The sequence below is a fragment of the Stigmatopora argus genome, chromosome 8 (assembly GCF_051989625.1).
Source record: "Stigmatopora argus isolate UIUO_Sarg chromosome 8, RoL_Sarg_1.0, whole genome shotgun sequence".
In the NCBI taxonomy this organism is placed as follows: domain Eukaryota; kingdom Metazoa; phylum Chordata; class Actinopteri; order Syngnathiformes; family Syngnathidae; genus Stigmatopora; species Stigmatopora argus.
Genome location: NC_135394.1, coordinates 16,137,139 through 16,160,413, shown reverse-complemented (window position 1 = coordinate 16,160,413; position 23,275 = coordinate 16,137,139). Strand labels below are relative to the sequence as shown.

Genomic DNA, 23,275 nt, shown 5'->3' with positions numbered 1-23,275 from the left:
AATGTACTGCAAATAAAGGTATTAATTATAACCAATACAAAAAAACATAAATAAGTTTTAGTACAGTTTGTTAATCATATTTAAATTTAAAACAAGCTTTTAAACGAGTGATTAAAAATACCCTGTAAAGGAAATTTTTAGGGGAAAAATTACATTTTTAAATTTAAATTAACCCTAACCCTGAAAAAAAACCTAATTATATAAATTCGTTTATTTTATTTTTGTGTCTATGAAGAGGTTGAGTGAGGGTTTTCGCGTTGCATGCTGGGATACAATCACGCTCCCTGCGACAAGATGGTAGAGTTTTTCTTCACTTTCGTTGACAAAAGTTGTTCACCTTGACGTTGTTGACACTTTTTTAAATACTATTTATCCATTCATTTTACTCCAAAAGTCTTTTTCCCGTTCAGTTTTAAAACGGAGCGACGTAAATAATCAGTGAGTGGACGGCATGTCTCGAAAACGTGTGTTTTTGCAGCGTCACGGACAAACAAATGCACGTATTGCCTGATCACGTTAAATAATTGCTGTGCTAAAGTGTTTGTTTGTTAAAGTGTTTCCAATTTTTGTCAACGTGGGGGTCAATTTTGACTTTTTTGGTCTTATTTTTGCTAGTAGAAAGTCGCGTAAACTGTAAAGTCGCTCAAGTGACGTCACGATTGTTTGCGGTTTTCCAAGACAAGCATGTTATTAATTAGTTTTGAATAATCGACAAATTAAGCTTAATGCGCCTAATTTTGAGCTTTTTGCTGGGTTTTCTTTTTGACTAACATCAGGTCATTTTAATCCAGTTAAAATTTCTCGTTTTTTTGGTTCTAGAAGAAAAAATTAAAAACAGTAACGATACCATGCCCTTGTATTGCAAATGGTTGTGTTTCCCCCCCGAAAGCTAACACAGAGAGCTTCTCCAGTACTTATTACATTAAAACGTAATTGTTCCCCGTGGTCAGCTGACGTTATTGCCACTTATTAAAAATCCAAATTGTGTCATTCATCCTCGGGAATGCAGCAAGCCATAAAATGCCTCGTTCAGAGACTGAGCATAACAACAAATTGCTCCACAGTCTAAAAATAGATAGAAAACATTTCAAGTTTGGAGTATAAAGAACAACAACAAACCTTCACTTACATGATATCATTTTAAGAGCTAAACTACAAGGCCAAAATGGAATGTTTTATGTCTTTTTTCTTTCAGGGTATTGTCCACTGGGATTTGGAGGATTTCATAATCCAGCCGAATGTAAGTCATTTCACTTTTTTTTTTGAACATGCAAAAAAAAATGTTTATCAGATTAAAGCGTAATATCTTTGGGAACAGGAACAGATCAGCGGCAAAGAATCTCATCGAGCGCTACTTCCGGCAATTGACAGACGGCTGCGGTAATGACGACTGCGAAAATGAGTTTTGCGCCTCGTGTCGCCGTTTCCGACCTTTGGATAAAAACGCGGCGGCGGTCCGAGCGCTGGAACTGTGCAAGAGCAACGCCAAACTCTGCCGTCCCACGGCACCGCCGTCCGAATTGGACGTTCCTCCTCTGGATCCAAAGGAGGACTTTTCAGGTACCGTGGAACTGTTTTCAAGTCTTCAAGAACCTTTAAAATACCTTTTTTTTGTAAATATTGGTGACCACAGATGTGAACCTGGACCAGATTTGGTAAATCATGTGCATGAACGTAATCCTTCTAGCAAATATAATATACCATATAACAACTTTAGTACGGGAAGTACCATATTTTCTCGCATATAAGCCGTATTTGTAACCAAAAAAATACTGAATTAAGGGTACGGCTTATATGCGCACAAGACTTGCTATACTCTTCTCCACAAGTAGATGTCGACAAAGTTACATATACTACACGTGTCAAAGTGGCGGCCCGGGGGCCAAATCTGGCCCGCCGCATCATTTTGTGTGGCCCGGGGAAAGTAAATCATGAGTGCCGACTTTCTGTTTAAGGATCAAATTAAAATGAAGAGTATAGATGTATATTAAATTTCCTGATTTTCCCCCTTTTAAATCAATAATTGTCATTTTTTAATCCATTTTTTTCTGTGTTTTTAGTTCAAAAATCCTTTTGTAAAATCTAAAAATATATTTAAAAAAGCTAAATTAAACATTGTTATAGATCTACAAAAAACTGAATCCATTCATAAAAAAAATCTAAATATTATATCTAAAATGGTCCGGCCCACAATCGAGTTGACGTTAACCCGGCCTGCGAACCAACCCGAGTCTGACACCCCTGATTTACTATATGTTGCTTCTTTTCTGTTTTGCAGTAAGAAAACAACCATTACTGGATGAATTAATTCCTTATGTTATTGACCCTAATAATGTGCTTTTCATTCATACAGTATTTCAGAAATAACACATGCGTTGCATTTATAGGTTTTTTTTAATCACTTACGGGGAATTGCAATCATTAACAAGGGGCGCAATTGGCCGATGTTGACAGGTATGCAGTTACATTTTGGATTGGATTGGATAACTTTATTCATCCCGTATTCGGGAAATTTCGTTGTTCCAGTGGCAAGAGGGTGAGGATGCAGGAATAGGAAAGGCATTTTAGACATAAATAGATAGGTAATAGATAGGTAATAAGTAGGTCAAGAAATAAATACATGAATAAATATATAATTAAATAAGCGTGTTGCTTAGGACATATATACATACATACATACACATAAATGTACATGCATGCATACGGTAGGTCTTAACACACAGCCATTTTTTTGTTAAAGAGCCTGACAGCTGATGGGAGGAAGGATCTGCGGAAGCGCTCCTTCCTGCAATGAGGGTGCCGCAGTCTATTGCTAAAGGAGCTTCGGAGGGACTCCACAGACTCATGCAGGGGGTGGGAGGTGCTGTCCATGATGGACATCATCCTGGTCAGCATCCTCCGCTCTCCCACTTCCTCCACAGAGTCCAAAGGACAGCCCAGAACAGAGCTGGCCCTCCTGACCAGCTTATTCAGCCTGTTCCTGTCCCTCTCCGTGCTCCCGCATCCCCAACAGAGCACTGCATAAAACACTGCAGAGGCCACCACAGTGTCGTAGAATTTTAGATGGCTCATTCAGTTTTCGCTTTGTTTTTGGGGCTCTAGATATCTTACATTCTGGATTGCTCATTTTGTTTTTGTTTCAAGATGTCTATTACGTTCCACAACATTCTAGATAGCTCATTTAGTTTTCACTTTTGTTTTTTAGGTCTAGATGTCCATTAGATTCTAGATTACTCATTTAATTTTGGCTTTGTTTTTGTTTCAAGATGTCTATTACGTTCCACAACATTCTAGATTGCTCATTTAGATTTCACTTTAGTTTTTTTAGGTCTAGATGTCCATTATATTCAAGATTGCTCTTTTAATTTGGGGTTTGTTTTTGTTTCAAGATGTCTATTACGTTCCACAACATTCTAGATTGATCATTTAGTTTTTGGTTTTGATTTTTTAGGTCTAGATGTCCATTAGATTCTAGATTACTCTTTTAATTTTGGCTTTGTTTTTGTTTCAAGATGTCTTACATTCCACAACATTCTAGATAGCTCATTTAGTTTTCACTTTTGTTTATTAGGTCTAGATGTCCATTAGATTCTAGATTGCTCATTTAATTTTGTCTTTGTTTTTGTCTCTAGATGTCCATTACCTCACCGAGAACACGGTTTGCACCATCCTCGCCGCGTGCGAAGACGAAGGCGACTACTCCGCCCTCGTCCGCGTCATGGGCCGGGTGTTCTCCAACGCCCAGGCCCTGATGAAAAGCTTCCGCGAAGACCACCCCGACGGCGCCGGGGACGCGAGCGCCTCTATCGACATCGACTCGGTGCGGCGCGTCTACGAGCGACTGCGCGACGTCGAGCAGGCCCAATCGGCTCTTCTCAACGCTCTGGTTTACCTGGCCCCCAACGTGGAGCTGGACCTGGAGTACCTGGAGGTGTACCAGAGCGATCCGGATTACCTGAACGTCTTTGTGATCCTGATGGAGAATGGGAACCTCCACAGCCCCGAGTACCTGGAGCTGGCCCTGCCGCAGTTGTGCAAGGCCATGAGCAAGCTGCCGGCGGCCGGCGCGGCCCGGTTGTGCCGACTCTGGTCCGGGTTCGAGCCCCCGCACGTTCGCCGAATGATGGAGACCTTCCAGCAGCTCATCACCTACACCGTCGTCAGCCGGGAGTACGACAGCCGGCGCCTGGTCAACGACGACGAGACGGTGGTGGCCGCCTGCGAGTGTCTGAAGGTGGTCTTCTACGCCAGCCTGATCGGCGGCGAGCTCGACGTCCAGCACGACGACGGGGACGAGGCCGACGTGGCCCCCCCGGACGAGGTCAGCCCCCACGAGCTCCTGGGCGAGGAGCGGCTCTACAAGAAGGGTCCCCCCGTGGACCTCCTGGGGAAAGAGCTCGGGGTCCGGGCGATCGACGGCAGGAAGCCCCTCATCCCGTTCGAGGACTTTGTCAACGAGCCGCTGAACGACGTGGTGGAGATGGACAAGGACTTCACCTTCTTCAAGGTGGACGCCGAAACCAAGTTCTCTTTCCAAACCTGTCCGTTCGTCCTCAACGTGTTCACCAAGAATCAGGGGCTGTACTACGACAATCGGATCAGGATGTACAGCGAACGGCGCCTGACTGCCCTTTACGGCGTGGTCCGGGGCCAGCAGCCCAGCCCCTACCTCAAGCTCAAAGTGCGGCGAGATCACCTCATTGACGATGCGCTCGTTAGGGTGAGCCATTAAACCTGCGGCTATATCGGGGGGTACTCGACCGTTTGGTCGCCGGACTTTTGGTCGCCGGACTTTTGGTCGCCGGACTTTTGGTCGCCGGACTTTTGGTCGCCGGACGTTTGGTCGCCCTAAAGCTTATTGATAATTACCATTTAAAATTGTTGTTCAAATTCCCTAAATACAAACTGCGAATTATTATTTAGTCATACTTTATGCCCTATTAATTATTAGGCTAAAGAAAAGGTCCAAATTTCCCGTACTTTTATTGTGTTTTGTTGGAGAACTTGTTAAGACCCTAACTGACGTAGCTTCTTAAAGGGACAACGCATGTACATACAAACTCATACACTCACACGTCCGCTCAGTGAAACTGCTCAGGGCCATTGTTGGCTTTTATTGATGCGTAGACCGTGTTGTTTTACCTTGTTCTGTCGCCGGACGTTTGGTTGCCGGTTGTTTGGGTCCGGGCGACCAAACGTCCGGTCACGATATCGGGGGTGGGGGTCAAACTCACTTTGCTCCAAGGGTCATATTTATGCCTACTTGGTCTCATGAGGGTTGGCCCAAAGAGTTAACGTATTTTCTCGCACATACGCTGTGTTTGTATCTAAAAAAATGATGACTTGATCGAGGGTACGGCTTATATGCGCACAAATTAGACTTGACATGCACAAAACTGCAAGGTGACAAAGACCAAACGCCATAACGCAAGATATTGCGGCCAATATGGTCGTTTATTTCAAAATAGAGAAACAATAAACGGATAAAACGCTAAACAACATTTATTTTAACGGCTATGAATGAAATTCAAGAAGAAGAAAAAACGTATCTTGCATAAAAAGTGAAAAAATTTAGTTGTGGCCGCCATTGCTCGCTTACTTAGGGATGACAAACTAGACCGCTACAGACACATTTCCTGGTTGTACTGCTCACATGACCTCCTTTTGAATTTGTCTACTTGTAGGGAACACCCTTTCGCCATCTGTAATCTAGCAATGGATTTATACAGTATCAGAAATACCACGTGTGAAGATTTTTCTTAAGATTTTCCCTTCAAAGTAGCATATTTGTACTCCTATTAAAAGTAAAAATCTGTTTTTATGGTGACCTCTATCGTAGCTGGAGATGATCTCCATGGAGAACCCGTCCGACCTCAAAAAGCAACTCTTTGTGGAATTTGAGGGCGAGCAAGGTGTGGATGAGGGTGGCCTTTCCAAGGAGTTCTTCCAGTTGGTCCTGGAGGAAATTTTCAACCCCGACATCGGTGAGCTACAAGTCTACAAACTTGCCGTGCAAATCTGCCATGTTTTATTTAGTAATTTAACCATCTCCTGCATTGACTCCACGACAGGAATGTTCACCTACGACGAGGACACCAAGCTCTTCTGGTTCAACTCGTCCTCCCTGGAGACGGAAGCTCAGTACACCTTGGTGGGCATCGTGCTCGGCCTGGCCATCTACAACAACTGCATTTTGGATGTCCATTTCCCCATGGTGGTCTACAGGAAACTCATGGGCAAGAAAGGCACCTTCTTGGACCTCCTTGACTCCCATCCAGTACGATTTCCAATTGCTTTTCTTCCATGTACACTACACTCAAATTTCAAAGTCTTCAATGGACGTTGAACTGATTGGCTGCCATTGATGATTCTAGATCATTCTAAAAATCAACTGTTTTGACACTGACTTGGTCATTTGACTAATTACGACAATGAAAGCTAAGGACACAGATCGACGTCTTTAGTAGTATTTCGTCCAATTGCAATTAGATGGAAGTGAAAATTTCGGTGCTAAAATAACAGTGGCTTGTTGGCCACCATTGAAGGCGATGGACGTCAAATTAACTGTGAACTTGGAAGGCCTGACTGTGAGTGAACATGTTTCAGTGTAAGTAAAACTGTCTGGGGTGAGAGTTTATTCATACAGTAGCTTATTGGTTACCATTGGAGGTGATGGACGTCAAATTAATTATAAACTGGGAGGGCCTGATAGTGAATAATCATGTTTCTGAGGTGAAAGTATATTCATACAGTAGCTTATTGGCTACCATTGAAGGCGATAGATGTCCAAATCATTTTGAACCGGGAGGGCCTGATAGTGAATAATCATGTTTCAGTGTAGGTGAAAGTGTCTGAGGTGAAAGTATATTCATATAGTAGCTTATTGGTTGCCATTGAAGGTGATGGACGTCAAATTAATTATGAACTGGGAGGGCCTGATATTGAATAATCATGTTTCAGTGTATGTGAAAGTTTCTGAGGTGAAATTATATTCCTACCCTATCTTATTGGCTACCATTGAAGGCGATAGATGTCCAATTCATTTTGAACCGGGAGGGCCTGATAGTGAATAATCATGTTTCAGTGTAGGTGAAAGTGTCTGAGGTGAAAGTATATTCATACAGTAGTTTATTGGTTGCCATTGAAGGCGATGGACGTTAAATTAATTATGAACTTTGAATTATGCTTCAGTGTGGGTGAACGTTTTTTTTATATTGGTAGTATGTTTATGCCATATTGATTGCCATTTAAAAAAAAAAATGACGACCAATTCATTTTCAACTAGCAGTGCTAGGCACATAAAATAAAATATGACACTTGTATTAGAACACTGTCTACATGAAACTGACAAATCCACATTGTTTTGTCCATAACAAGCAAAAATTATTGTACAAAGCAATTGTCTTCTTCAAAGACCCCGATCCATTTACAGTCAACGTTGTCTTCCAGGTTCTCCACAAGAGCCTGACGGAGCTCCTGGATTACGCCGGCGACGTGGAAGCCGACATGTCGCTCACCTTCCAGATTTCCCATACCGATCTGTTCGGAAGCCCCCTCTTGTACGACCTCAAGGAGGACGGGGAAGACGTTCCTGTCTCCAAGGAGAACAGACAGGTAGCTTGGAACGTTCCAAACAGATCCTCGATATTTAAAAAAAATAAACAAATCCTGCCCACAATTCCCCCACACGTTTTTTCGCAGGAGTTTGTGGAACTGTACGCCGACTACATCCTGAACGCGAGCGTGCAGAGGCAGTTTCGTGCCTTCAAGAAAGGTTTCCTCATGGTCACTAACGAGTCCCCCATGAGGTACTTGTTCAGGCCCGAGGAAGTGGAGTTGCTTATCTGTGGAAGCAGGGTGAGGAAGTCGCTTTTTATTATGTAACCTCGCCTATTTTCTTACGTTTGTTGCACTACTTATTATGGATTTCTCATTTTATGATCAGAAACTTGACTTTGAAGCCTTGGAGAAGACGGTTGAATATGACGGAGGTTATAGCAAAGAGACACCAATTATCAAGTAAGGAATGTTTGGAAAGTCATATGGACATGCTTGCATCTGGATTGGTAGCAAATGAGTCCAATTTTAGTTTCGGTGGAAGGATTCATAAATGGTTTTAGTAGGGCTGCCATGATTAGAGTATTTTCTCGCATATAAGCCGTTGTTGTCGCTCCAAAAAATGACGATTGGATCGAGGGTGCGGCTTAAATGCGCATAAATTACACAAAACTGCAAGGTGACAAAGACCAAACGCCATAACGCAAGACATACGGTCATTTATTTAAAAATAGAGAAAAGATAAACAGATAAAATGCTAATGAAAATATTTTTATTTTTATTTTATTTTTTTAACTCTAAATGAGAAATATTTGTGTTTATTTTTGTGTATTTTTTAAAGAAAATATATCATTTTTTTAAAAATACTTTTTTTTTTTCGGGTGCTTTAATATAAAAATGAAGGAGAAAATGGCAAACATCCTGACATATTATAAAATAATTATTAAGAGTTATTTGTTTGTTAAAATATTTTAATTACGAAATATACCTAAAATGACTTTTTGTTAACATCCGCAAAAAGAAACTACCCTTTGTCTATTTATTTGAATTTTAATACAAATTTTAAAAATAAAAGGAAAAATGTCAATATTTTCTGCCTGGTCCTTAACTAGTTAATTTTTTTTTAAATAATACAAAAGAAATGAAATATTTTCTGCTTGGTTCTTAACTATTCAATTTTTAAAAATATTACAAAAATGAGGAAAAATGTTTATTTTCTGCCTGGTCCTTAACTATTTAATTTTTTGAATTAATTGAAATACAAAAATAGAAAAAAAAACAATAAATATAGTCCAAATGGAAATTGATGATTCTTATCACCATCTATAAAAATTAACTCTTGCTAATTCAGTATACCTTTTATTTCGGAAAACATTGAGAATAAAAATCATAATTTCTCCCTGAAACGATTAGTCGCCAACCAAAACAATCGGTCAGCCTTACTACATTTTTTTTTGCAATTGGCTCTTGTAGAGATTTTTGGGCAACACTGCACTCTTTTGGAGAAGAGCAGAAGAAGCAGTTCTTGCAGTTCACCACCGGCACGGACAGAGCCCCAGTCGGTGGCCTCGGCAAGATCAAAATGATCATCGCTAAAAACGGCTCTGACTCCAACAGGTATGCCATACCTCCTCCCTCCCTCCCTCGGTCCAAAATACCAAAAAAACACTGTGAAAAAGCTGCCAAACATCAAAATCACAGTCAAAATCTGGATATAGAGAATTTTTAGATTTTGTGACCCCTTTTCATACTGGCATTTACTGGTGACATGTGCAAAAATACTGCAATTGGCCCTGCCTGGTGCCTGCAGTTAGCTGGGATGGGCTCCAGTACCCCCCGCGAGCCTTGTGAGGACAAGCGGTTCTGAAAATTAAAAAAAAAAAGCTCAATAGGATGTAATTTTCGAAAAACGTTCAAATAGTTGCTTTTTTGCCAAAAGTTATTTCTTTGAAAGAATTAAAAAAACAAACTGCAAATTTTATTATTACTCGCATTTTTGTTTTAGCTAACACACGTCGCTAAAACTTGGAAAAACTGACATCATTTAAAAGGAACTGAGCGCGTTACTTTCAAAATAATGGAACGTTTTGATAATGCGGAAAATGCAAAACTTATTTAGAACATGATGTTGCGTTTCAGATTGAATCGTCATGGAAGGTTAAAACAGCGAAAAAATGCTAACATTTGAATTGTTTTTCATGTAAATTGCTGAAAAAAAAAGCATGATTTTTATTTTTTACTAGTTTTGATACACAATGCATATCAAAAGCCTTTATTGTCATTATACACAGCTGCGTATAACGAAATTGATGGTGTTACTCCACAAAGTGCTTTTCCCCCCAGTAAAAACATAAATAAGTAATAAAAAAAATATAAAAAAGTCACGTCCGGGCAAGTTAAATTCTAAAGTATTGCACAATGTAACATATTGCACAAAAAAACAAAGCACCAAACTGGAGAGCAAAGAGCCACTGCACCCGTGCGCGCCGCCATCTTGGCTCAATGATGTATAGTCCATGGCGTTGTCTTGCAGGCTACCGACCTCTCACACTTGCTTCAACGCGCTCCTCTTTCCGGAATATTCCTCCAAGGAGAAGCTGCGGGAGAGACTCCTCAAAGCCATCACTTACGCCAAAGGCTTTGGGATGCTTTGACACGCCCATCGTGGAGGTATATACTTTTTCCAGTACCACCCAAGTATTCTTTCAGTACACTGATGCGAACCTGTGCCTAAAAAAGCCTACTATACTTTGAAACTCTTCTTTTTTTTGAGTGTTTTTTGTTGTTGTTTGTTTTTAACTTAAGGGCACTGAAACGGGCATTCAGGTCAATTGCTGTGCGTATATATTAGTGTCTAATTAACTTATTTTCTCGCATTTATGCTGTATTTGTCGCTAAAAAAATGATGACTGAATCGAGGGTACGGCTTATATGCGCATAAATTAGACTTGACATGCACGAAACTGCAAGATAATGTGGACAATATGGTCATTTATTTCAAAATAGAGAAAAGATAAACAGAGAAAATGCTAATGAATATAATTCAAGAGAAAAAAATAACTGAAAATACCACATGCAATGATTTTTTTCTTAAAATGTTCCCTTCCAAGTAACACATTTGTACTCCCATTTAAAACCATTAATATAGAGGCGAAAATTGTGCATCGGGCGGCTTATACGAGAGAAATTGTAAAATTCAACAATTTTAAGGCAATTTTTGGGTGCGGCTTATACACGGAGGCGGCTTATATGCGAGAAAATACGGTATTTGAAGTGAAGTGTTAAAGATGACATGACGTGACTTTAAAAGGTAGCAGAGCATATTTTTCTGGAAACAAATGCATCCCCCAAAATTACAGAAAAGGCTGGGTAGTGAATTTAAATCCTAGATCACATGTCAAAGTGGTGGCCCTCGGGCCAAATCTGGCCCGCCGCATCATTTTTTGTGGCCCGGGAAAGTAAATCATGAGTGCCGACTTTCTGTTTTAGGATCAAATTCAAATGAAGAGTATAGATGTATATTAAATTTCCTGATTTTCCCCCTTTTAAATCAATAATAGTCCTATTTTAACCATTTTTTTCTGTTATAGTTCAAAAATCATTTTGTAAAATCTAAAAATACATGAAAAAAAAAAACTAAAATAAACATTGTTTTAGATCTATAAAAAACGGAATATTCAGGGCTTTTAATCCGGTTCTTTTAATCCATGTATTGAAAAAAAATCTAAATATATCTTAAATGGTCCGGCCAACTGCCTTGGCTCCGCCCACGAAAGAATCTTCAAACAGAAGATAATGTCACATTCGGAATAAGTTTTTTTGCGTTCTGCTAGCATGCAGTTTTCTTGGATAAAAACAAATGGGGGGGGTGGGGGGTTGTTATTTGGTTGAATATCTCAGGTAAACAAATGTGTGACGAAATGAAACTACAGTGTTGTAAAGATGTAAGAATCACAGTTTTGTTTTTTGGGGCTTTGTGTACTGTCTACAGGAGCAGATTTGAGTTATGAAGTAGAGAACATTTAAAAAAGGAAGAAAAAAGACACAAAATGGCTAAATCTGTAAGCGTATACAGTATGTTGGGGATTTTATGACATCAAAAATGAAGCAAGTATACAAATGTGAATAAATTGTTTCCAGTTTTGCTTTCAAAGTTGGAAAATAATGAAGAAAAATATACATGAGCAGAACACACTCAAAAATATATGTAACACTATGAATCAGGTTTTTTAAAATAATTTATTTCACCTGCCAAAAATTCATACAAATCTTGCATAGTTTTGGGGTGCTGAATCATTATTATGTCTTTTTTTGCAAGTAAAAATGAAAAAAGAATGCAATATTTTTGACAAAAGGGTCTATCATTGTAAATAATTATAAATATGTAGCAAAATAATGTTTTGCCATGAAATGTGATGTATGCTAATGTCCTCCAAATATGTCAAAATATGAAAAGCTAATGTTGACTAGATTTGAAAGATAAAGTTGCTATTGGGTAAAAATATACGAAAATTGATATTTAATATCAATAAAGGACACATGCACAAAGAAAAAAATAATTTCAGATCATTTGACATCAGCAAACAAAAATCATATCGAATCATTTAAAAAAAAAAGTCCACCACGCTCTAACAGTGACCACTAGATGGCGCTGCAAAACAACTAATGAAAACGTCCTATTTCGAATCAATTTTAAATCACAAAAAAAGTCATTTTCATAATAACACAACATTATCCGAGCAAACTAACAAAAAACATTCTCCAAACGACCCAACTGAACACGACTCATACCCACCCTGCCAAATATCGTCATTTTAAATATCGTAGTCGATATTTTAGCTGATTCCCCATGCAGTTTATTTTGAAACCCACACCGCGTCGTCATTGGTGCGTCCGAGCGTCCACAAATCTGGCGTCAATCAGAGAGAAAAGTGAGCGAGAGAGAGAGAGCAAAAACCCCGAGAGTGATGGTGATTCTCAATCAGAACCGAGGATGCTATCGATCAGCCTCTCACGTCCTTCCGATAGACGATAATGCGCCGATCGATATCGATGCAGCCCACCTCGAGCCCAAAACCAAGTCCCAACTAACCGCTCCGCATCTCCCAGGTAAACGACAAGGCGACTTCCCGATGCACAACTCGGCTCCAGCGCCCTCCGGGATGCTCGGTCGCTGTCAGGCGACGTTCCCCTTCGACTTGGGCGTCGGCGTCGGCGGACGAGCGGACACGTGGGGACGGAGAGGAGCCGTCTTCGGAGGAGCTCCACTTTACTACCCGCAGCAGCTGGAGAGCGACCGGGAGTCCGCCGGAAAGCGGCCGGCCGACGGAGCCTCCGCGCCGGCCGCCGAGGCGCACGTGGCCGCTAAAGCTCCGCGCTCCTGCTTCACGTTTCCTCAGGCGCAAGGTAGGAAAAGCGAGACTTCGGGTTCGGTCGGGTTCCATCGGGGTCCCCCACCCACAAAAAAATTAAATAATAGAATAAAAAAAATAAAAAATAAACCCCATAAAAATGCGAAGACAGTTATAGATTTGGAGACCTTTAGTTTTGTTTATAATAATCCTGGTCACTTCTCTGGACCAAATGTAGACAACCCAATATATGGCTTTTATAGGGAAAATGACTATTAACAAACAAAAGTATTAGCAAATATGTTTTTTTTCACATTATGAATCACTGTTGTACTTTATAAAATAAATACATTCATAATGTAACTCAATTAGGGACAGTCAATAAAGTAATGTAGACACAAACAAATTCTAATAGGACTCTTTAGAGGAAAAAGTGACTTTTTCAGTCATTAATTTCAGGAAATATGACATTCAGTTTATGAATCACTAATGTATTCTTTTAAAAAATATAAATAAATACATTTACAAAGTTACCCAATTAGGGACAGTCAATAAAGTAACGTAGATGCGAACAAATCCTAATAGGACTCTTTAGAGAAAAAGGGACTTTTTTCGGTAATTAATATCAGCAAATATGAGATTCTTTCAGTTTATGGATCACTAATATATTCTTTAAAAATAAAGTTAGCAATACAAACTAAACTTAACCCTTCCAGGGAGAGTCACTAAAGTGGACCGCTATTCAAAATTTGACATAAGACCTTTGACCCTTTTATAAGGCAAGTGATATATATTTTTGGTCCTTCAGAAACTTGATATTAGCAATTATTATATATTTTTAGTGATTATTTTCTTTTTCGCAATATTTGGTATCATGAGGAATTCAGTTAGAAATGAAGCCTTTCGGTATCGTCACTATCGTAAAATGGACAGCTTTTAGACCTTTAACCTTTTATAAGGCAAGTGATTTTTTTGGGGCATTAAATTAGTATTAGCAAATGTTAAATATTTGTAAATGATAATTTAAAAAAAAAAATCGTTTCAAATTAGTCAACCAGTGACACCATCATACACAATCTCATTGGGGAATGTCATTTAGATTGCTTTGCTCTTATTTTGAAATCTATTGAAATTATCTTACCTTACCTAGACACTTAAAAACACCCACCAAGGAAAAAAAGGAACATGACTATTATTATTTTAACATTTTACAAGCTTTTTTTCTTTTTTTTTTTGAGTTCGCAATCCAAGTTTTGTTGTCGTTACGCACACACAAACACACTGACTTCCTTTGTGAAAACACTTTGCAGGCATAGCTATTTTTTTTTCCATATTCATTGTACGTTTTTTTTCCCAGTGTTTTTATAGTTTCCAGAACCCAACAAGAACCGAGATCCGCTTCAGATTCTGCCCCCCAAAAATGATTAAAAAACAGCCATCTCACCCTCAAGGCCACAACATTTAAAAAATAGGCTTTCCTATTGTTCAGAAATGCCAAATATTATATATATATATATATATATATATATATATATATATATATATATATATATATATATATATATATATATATATATATATATATATATATATATATAAGTTAATTTACCTATCATTTTCTGACAAGTAACTCAATATATTGAATTTTCCTCTCATTTTTGACCGCTATTTTTTCAACCACGTGACTCCGCCCCCCTCCGTTTCAAACCAACCGCAATGCGACTTCTGGCAAGTTTTGCGCATCCATCACTGTGACAAAGGTTGTAAGCTTTTATTGTTTCGCAACAAACATTTGATTTTCTTTCCACTTACTTTTCCCAAGAGCGAACGGAGCATTTTGAGCGCAAGGCGTGCGTGCGTTCGCTCGCTCGATGGCTCGCTCCAGAGCGAGCGGAGGTAATTACCTGTTCCTAAATGGTGATTAGACACAACAGACTTTTCTATTAGCAGTCATCCTTGCAGCGAGAAGGGGAGGATCAACGTATTTGATTGTTGTTTCTTCTCGCTAAACACGAACCATATGTCCTCGCGACGCGTTTATCGCGTGCCCGGGGCGCTCCGTCCCGACCATGAATCGTCCCATTGTGCCCCCCCACCCCGCCCCACACCACTCGCAAACTTCTGGTTATGCGGCGCCCTCGTCAGAAAATTGAAAGTCATTAATTCTTTACGTACAGTAAGAATGAGCTACAATTGGACTCCCTATCGGGCCGCTTCTGGCCCTGGGTCCGCGTATTTGAGACCCCTGTTCTGTAATGACTTTGTGAAGTGTTTACCGTATTGGCCTGAATATAAGACGACCCCGATTATAAGACGACTTTCAAGACTCAAGTTCGCGAAATGACTTTTTGAGTACCAGATTCAGTTTTTATACACAAAATAACGACAGTACTTCTCAAAACAAATGAGTATAAAAATATATTCGTATTCGTATATGTAATCTAAAGCGCAATCACACAATTCAGTTGGCTATCAAAGTGTTTAAAGCTATCTGACGCCATCTAGCATGGTGAATGGGTATAATGTCTACACCCTGAATGTAAGACGGCGGACACTTTTTCAGTCTTATTTCAATGCAAAAAAAACATCGTCTTATATTCGGGCCGAAGCAGCATTCTGATTTTTTTTTTTTTAGATATCTTTATATTTTTAAGAATATCTTCCACTAACGATGCGGTTTTACAGTAAAAAAGTCGCTCGATGCTGGGTTTGCGGCGTCGTTAAGTCCCGGCCAACGGTTCAAGGCCCGAACGCGCCCTACGCCGCTAGTTTCGCCACCCCTGTTTTACAGTTTAGCGATCTCGCGGTGAACGGGAACGCCGCTAACGGCAATCCGAGCGCTCGCCGGTCGTTTGCGCGAAGCCGCATTTCACGTGGATCACGTGACTCGCTTCCCTTTGGTCCATCTGGAGCCCAAATTGAAACTGCAGCCGTTGCTTTTTCGAGCTAACTCTGCCCGTCATGTTCATGAAAATCAGACGCTGGGAGTCAAAGGCTTTATCGGCGTTTACGGACATAAATCCGAGCGATGGAATTCCCTTTTTGTCACTTATTACATCCGGCACCGGCCAATGGGAATTCGTCATTTCAAATATTTTTGGGTCACTACGCTAACCACGCTAATTCGTTTTCGTCGACGCCGTTGAAGTTTTTCCAAGTCGTTCGCCACTTTGTGTTTTTGTACAAAATTGTCTTGCATTCTTCGCCCGATGTGCCGCTATAAATATTAATAGCTACTCATAAAAAAAGGAAAAAAAATACAGTACCCGTTCCACCCCCTGAAAAAGAATATCTGGTTTGGAGTGAAGCGTGCGCTCTCGCATCATTTGATAGCTCGCTTGAGTTTTTGTGGAAAGTTTTTGGAGGTAGCGCAGTGATTGGTTCACCTTTTTCCATTCTCCGTCCGTTTGTCCGTCCGTCTATTGACCGGATTTAAGAGAGGATGAGTAATGGAGCTTTTTTGGGGCTTTTCCGAACTTCGGCTAGTTGCTAGCAAATAATTAAAAGAGTCATATTTTTTTATGAGGAAAGATGGGAATCGAATCTTTTTGTGGCTCATTCTTTTTGTCCACGTAGTCATAGAATGCAATGTGGCCATTAAAAATGTCTTGTGAAAAAGGAGAGTTAAAAGCAAATACTTTCATTTTCTAAATGGTTTATCCTCACCCAGGTCGCAGAGGGTGCTGGAGCCTACCCTGAATTGGTGGCCATCTAATCGCAGGGTGCAAGGAGACAAAGGGTACCAATCATAGCGAGGAACAATTTAGGATAGGATTAGCCTAGCATGCATGTTTTGGGGATATGGGAGGAAACCGGAGCACCCGGAGAAAACCCACGCAAGCCTGGGGAGACCATGCAAATTTCACATAGTAAGGACCGACGTGGGATCGAACCCACAACTCTAGAACTGTGAGGCCGACGGCTTAACCACTCGTCCGCTAGGCCTTGTTTAGAAAAAAATGTTACTAAAAAAAATTGTAGTTATTTATTTTAATCATGTTTTTTTTAAAATGGGTTGAAGTAATTATTTGTGTGTTTTGAATTTTTGGGAGGTATTTGATAAAAGTAAACATTCTAATTTGTCATTCAGGATGATACATTTTTAATTTAGATGACAATTTTTTTATTTCATTGTTTTGGTTTTGTGTCGCAGAATGTGGGATTTGGGGTTGAATCTCGAGAAGTGCTTCGCAGTGATTTACGTTTCAAACATGGCAGCTGTTGCCTGGGAAGCACGTTAAATAGCGCTGATTCATAAAGGCCGCTTCGCTCTGACGATTCCTCAGCGCTATTCCCGTAAAAATGTCTCGTCTGGCGGAGCAGACGGCGGAGAACGCCGGCTCATGGAAGGAGAACGTCGCCTGAGTCAGAGAGGAAACGGCGCTGATGTAAGCGCTGAATCACCTCAATATTGCAGATGAGGCCAGCTTTTGGGGGGCTTAAGCGTTTACCGTGGGAACCAGCATCTCCAAATGTCAGGCTCCAAAAATAGATCGCTGTATGGCGTTATTGTATTGTCTAAACTCCATAACTTGATATATTTTTGTATTTACTCGCATATAAACCTTTTGTTTGGACCAAAAAATGATGACTGAATCGAGGGTACGGCTTATATGCGCATAAAAACACGAGATGCAAAAAAACCTGCAATTTGACGGCGCCGTGACACGATGACGTCATGACAAAATGGCACCGTTGCGTTCGCCGTGACGTCATGACGCAAGAAAATCCCGATACGGTCATTTATTTCAAAATAGAGAAAAGATAAACAGATAAAACGCTAAACTAAATTTATTTTGACGTATATGAATGAAATTCAAGAAAAAAACATACATATCTTGCATAAACTACATCCCAAAAACCTGCAAGGTAAATTGCTACTAGGTATGATTGGTTGGCTGTTTAATTGTGCCCTGCGATTGGCTGTCCAACGATTCAGGGGTGTCCAAAGTCAGCTCCAGCACCCCCCGCGAGCCTTGTGAGGATAAGCGGTACAGAAAATGAATGAATACGATGACGCGATGCTATTTTGTTTGTCAGCGAGTGAATGGCATCTTCAATTTTGTTAGCATTAAAAGAATGAGTTCATTTTTAGTACGTTTAGTTTTTCAATTGGCCTCAAATGCCGTCTAATAAACAGCTTGAAATTTTGGGACCGCCAAACTAATAAATGCAAGCTGCATTTGATTAAATTAAATATGTCACTGAAACCGACCTCATTTTTTTCCCTCTCGCGCTACGATCTCCATCATAAAATTGCCAAAGCCTAAAACAAACACTTCCCATTTGACCAAGACGTGAAATTTCATAACCAATCCATAATTCCAGTCATAAAACAGGATGTTTTGAGCTTTTGCCCATCCCCAGTTATCATTTTTTGTTATGGTTGGGCACGGTTAACCTGTCAAGAAGGGCAACAAAATAATGACACTGTTTAGAAAAAGTGTTGAAATATTTCTGGAAAAGCGAGTAAATAAAATAAAAGTGCTGGAGGCCTCCGGTCTAATCAAGAAAACGCTCGCACGCGCCTTGTAAAAAGATTTATTTTTAGTACGCATCGTGTCTAAAAAAAAAAGTGCTTACACAAGCTTGGGACGCTACACTTTTCACTGATGAGGGGATCAAGCTGCCAGGAATTGGGAATTACACACACGCACACACATGCGCATGATCGAGATGGAACCAGTTGCAAAACAGCTTGTAAGTGTAAAAAGCCACGGCAACGCGCTCGTTACATAATATAAATAGATTTAAATGAACTTGGATTACGATGCAGACACTCAAAAATAAGTTTAATCTAACCTTACACTAAACTTAATTCTAATTGTTTTAAATTTTGATACCTATTTGGCTCTATTGGCCCCGCCTCCATCCAATATTTGCTCAAAATTTTACTCGTATCTCAAGATAAATATTTGCTCAAAATTTTACTCGTATCTCAAGATAAATATTTGCTCAAAATTTTACTTGTATCTCAAGATAAATATTTGCTCAAAATTTTACTCGTCTTATCTCAAGATAAATATTTGCTCAAAATTTTACTAGTATCTCAAGGTAAATATTTGCACAAAATTTTACTCATATCTCAAGACAAATATTTGATCAAAATTGTACTCGTATCTCAAGATAAATATTTGCTCAAAATTTTACTCATATCTCAAGATAAATATTTGCTCAAAATTTTACTCGTATTTCAAGATAAATATTTGCTCAAAATGTTACTCCTATCTCAAGATAAATATTTGCTCAAAATTTTACTCGTATCTCAAGATAAATATTTGCTCAAAATTTTACTCGTATCTCAAGATAAATATGTGCTCAAAATTTTACTCGTATCTCAAGAAAAATATTTGCTAATTTTTTTTACTCGTATCTCAAATATTTGCTCAAAATTTTACTCGTATCTCAAGATAAATATTTGATCTAAATTGTACTCGTATCTCAAGATAAATATTTGCTCAAAATTTTACTCGTATCTCAAGATAAATATTTGCTCACAATTTTACTCGTATCTCAAAATAAATATTAGCTCAAAATTTTACTCGCATCTCAAGATAAATATTAGCACAAAATTTTACTCATATCTCAAGACAAATATTTAATCAAAATTGTACTTGTATCTCAAGATAAATATTTGAACACATTTTTACTCATATCTCAAGACAAATATTTGATCAAAATTGTACTTGTATCTCAAGACAAATATTTGCTCAAAATTGTACTCGTATCTCAAAATAAATATTTGCTCAAAATTTTACTCGCATCTCAAGATAAATATTTCCTCAAAATTTTACTTGTATATCAAGGTAAACATTTGATCAAAATTGTACTCGTATCTCAAGACAAATATTTGCTCAAAATTGTACTCGTATATCAAGGTAAATATTTGCTCAAAATTTTACTCATATCTCAAGATAAATATTTCCTCAAAATTTTACTCGTATCTCAAGATAAATATTTGCTCAAAATTTTACTCGTATCTCAAGGTAAATATTTGCTCAAAATTTAACTCGTATCTCAAGATAAATATTTGCTCAAAATTTTACTCGTCTTATCTCAAGATAAATATTTGCTCAAAATTGTACTCGTATCTCAAGATAAATATTTGCTCAAAATTTTACTTGTATGTCAAGATAAATATTTGCTCAAAATTTTACTCTTATCTCAAATTGCTCATATGTCGGGGCACTCATATGTCGAGGTACTACTGTACATCACTATTTGTCTCTCCCGGCAAGCCCCGCCTATTTTAAATGGATTAGACAACTATTCCCTCCCAGTTCAAAAACATCTACGAACAAACTCCCACCCCCGAAACATTCACTCCTGCTAAAACATGGATTGGACGTCTATTTCCACCCATGCCAGCTAATACGTAAACACCATAGCTACATTTCTCGACATCATTCTCGCTTTATCTCAATAGCCATCGTGCCCATTCCGCCCATGTGTGCACCTAGGCCACCAGGGGGTGGCATAAACTCCTCCCCCGACCGCTTGACTCACACATTTTTCAGACAGCGGCCGCTCAACTCTGCGTGTGACTTAGCGACCGGCCGGCTTTTGGATTTCCATCTGGCCTGCGCCACTTGCTTTTCTTGGCGCCGACGTGGCCGTGTTTCATACAGGAAGAATCCCAGCGCCGCACTTGAGACGGCGGCCAAGTAACTGAGTACAAATACTGTACTTGACCCCAATATTTATTTTTAGGCCTTGGAGTATATTTAAGGCTCAAAGTCGCTCTTACACTTTAACGTCCAACTATCACTAGCTTTTAACATAATCATATTTACTCGCATATAAGCCGCACCCTGAAAATTGCCTTGAAATGTTCGATTTTGACAATTTCTCGCATATAAGCCGCCCCACTGATTCCCAATTTTCACCCCCATATTCATTGTTTTAATAGGGAGTACAAATCTATTGCTTCGAAGGGAAAATCTCAAAATATCCAATTATTCAATTTGAAAAGAAAAAAGTCTATCTTGATAAGAACCTTGATGACCGTATCGGCATTCGCTTGCGTCATGACGTCCCGGTGCACGCAACGGTGCCATTTTGTCGTGACATCATCGTGTCATGACTCCGTCAAATTGCAGTTTTTTGCATGGTGTATTTTTATACGCATATAACCGTACCCTCGATTTAGTCATCATTAAATTTAAAAAAACCAATCAATATTTAAGTAGTCAACATGATAAATACGTAGTAGTAAACATAATAAATTAGTAGTCAACATAAGTAGTCATTACATATATAAGTAGGCAAGTGTAAAAATAACAACAAACATGAACAGATCAATATTAAAAAAATAAATAAAAATAAATAAAGTAATAAATAAATAAGTAGTCAACATAAATAAGTAGTCAACATAATAAATAAGTAGTCAACATAATAAATAGGCAGTCAACATAATAAATAAGTAGTCAACATAATAAATAGGCAGTCAACATAATAAATAAGTAGTCAACATAATAAATAAGTAGTCAACATAATAAATAAGTAGTCAACATAATAAATAAGTAGTCAACATAATAAATAAGTAGTCAACATAATAAATAAGTAGTCAACATAATAAATAAGTAGTCAACCTAATAAATAAGTAGTCAACCTAATAAATAAGTAGTCAACCTAATAAATAAGTAGTCAACCTAATAAATAAGTAGTCAACCTAATAAATAAGTAGTCAACGTAATAAATAAGTAGTCAACGTAATAAATAAGTAGTCAACGTAATAAATAAGTAGTCAACGTAATAAATAAGTAGCCAACCTAATAAATAAGTAGTAGTCAATATTGAATAATTTGCTCATGCATGCTATGCTAGCGTTCAATTGACATCATTCGGTCTGACGCATTTTTTGTATTTTTTATTTTTATAAGGGTGCTCCTGGTTTTCATTAATTCCAGTCTGGCTTGGAGCCGGCGTGAGCCGAGGTAGTTTTATTTTTATGTCTTCATTAGAGCAGAAATCTCCGCTTTTATTCTCACTCGTGTTCACGCGTTCTCTCGCTGCCAGGAAGCGCGCCGCCATCGCTTGGCGCTGCCCAGGAAAATACGTCGGAAAGTCCAGGGTACACTTTGCAATTGTTTATTAGAGCTTATTCATGGAAAGACAGCGTTAGGGAGGAATGACTTATTTCTTATGGATGGGGGTAATGTTAACGCTCATCTTTCTGGGCTAATGACGGCGCTAGGTCACTGAGTTTTGGGGGAATTTGAGAGTAAATAACGTACCTGTCAACTACGTTTTTCCAGTATATTATACGTTTTTTGATCGATTTAAAATTGTGTACGCCATATAACAACTTTTGTACTGGATTTTTTTCCAAGTACGTTTTGTTGTTGTTAAAAAAACGATCTCGTTTTAGCCATTTCGGCTCTAATCCAGCCTTTTCACTATATAAATATAGCGTGTTAGCAAGCAATGTACCCAGACAGTCAAGCTGTTAGCGTCATACAGCGACATCTACAGGATCTTGAATTTACTGCATACTGATTGGCCACTTTGGAGAAAATTTTAGACTTAAGTGCGCCCTATGTGAGTAAATATGTGCCGCGTTGTATTTGTACGTTTTTTTATGGCTTAATAAGGGGAATTGCAATAATTAATAAGGGGAGCAATTGGCCGAGGTTGCCAGGTAAGAAATAATAAATCACAAAACAACCGACATGAACTAAAACACAGATGGCAGTCAATTTGACTGATTTCTGGTTTGTTTTGAATTTTTGTGTTGAAAGTTTAGCAGTATAAGAAGTATAGTGTATTACAGGGGTGGCGAATAAATCGGACACAAAGAGCCAAAATTTGAAACCATAAGAGTCAAAGCTAGCATTAAAAAATTCCAATCTGCCAAATTCTTTTTTAAATAATGTGTGATTTGTGTTTAAAATGTGTCTTGATGAATTGGACTGTTTTTAAGAGAGAATAAACATTAGAGCTAAATATGCTAAGAAGCGAAGAGCCGCATACGGCTCGAGAGCCACGCTTTGGTGTAGGACAGGGGTGTCAGACTCGGGTTGGTTCGCGGGCCGCTTTAACGTCAACTTGATTTCACATGGGCCGGACCATTTTAGATATAATATTTAGATTTTTTTATTTTTATAAATGGATTAAAAGAACTAGATTAAAATCCCTGAATAATCATTTTTTTTATAGATCTAAAATAATGTTTATTTTAGCTTTTTTTATATATTTTTTTAGATTTTACAAAATGATCTTTGAACTTAAAACACAGAAAAAATGGATTAAAAAATGACAATGATTGATTTAAAAGGGGGAAAATCAGGAAATTTAATATACATCTATACTCTCCATTTTAATTTGATCCTAAAACAGAAAGTCGGCCCTCATGATTTACTTTCTCG

The 23,275-nt window shown here is 38.6% G+C and overlaps 2 protein-coding genes across 5 annotated transcripts in view; both read left to right on the top strand.

Annotated features, from left to right (window-relative positions):
- Positions 1-246: 246 nt before the first annotated feature.
- ube3a (ubiquitin protein ligase E3A) lies at positions 247-12,815 on the top strand. 3 transcript variants are annotated; one of them, XM_077606664.1, is made up of 12 exons: positions 247-297; positions 1,196-1,240; positions 1,319-1,560; positions 3,633-4,720; positions 5,840-5,984; positions 6,072-6,277; positions 7,450-7,614; positions 7,702-7,857; positions 7,946-8,019; positions 9,031-9,174; positions 10,091-10,227; positions 12,667-12,815. In XM_077606664.1, coding segments are annotated over exons 2-11 (2,343 nt in total). In that variant the 5' UTR covers positions 247-297; positions 1,196-1,238; the 3' UTR covers positions 10,212-10,227; positions 12,667-12,815. The 3 variants fall into 3 exon arrangements, with proteins under 3 accessions (XP_077462790.1, XP_077462789.1, XP_077462791.1); XM_077606663.1 differs by lacking the exon at positions 12,667-12,815 and having other exon boundaries at positions 10,091-11,102; XM_077606665.1 differs by lacking the exons at positions 247-297; positions 12,667-12,815 and adding an exon at positions 318-438 and having other exon boundaries at positions 10,091-11,102.
- glis1b (GLIS family zinc finger 1b) overlaps positions 12,467-23,275 on the top strand; it is an 86,372-nt gene continuing 75,563 nt past the window's right edge. For both annotated transcript variants that reach the window (XM_077606660.1, XM_077606659.1), the window contains exon 1: positions 12,467-12,963. In XM_077606660.1, coding sequence (XP_077462786.1) covers positions 12,525-12,963 — 439 coding nt within the window. In that variant the 5' untranslated portion in view covers positions 12,467-12,524. The remainder of the gene's footprint in view (positions 12,964-23,275) is intronic.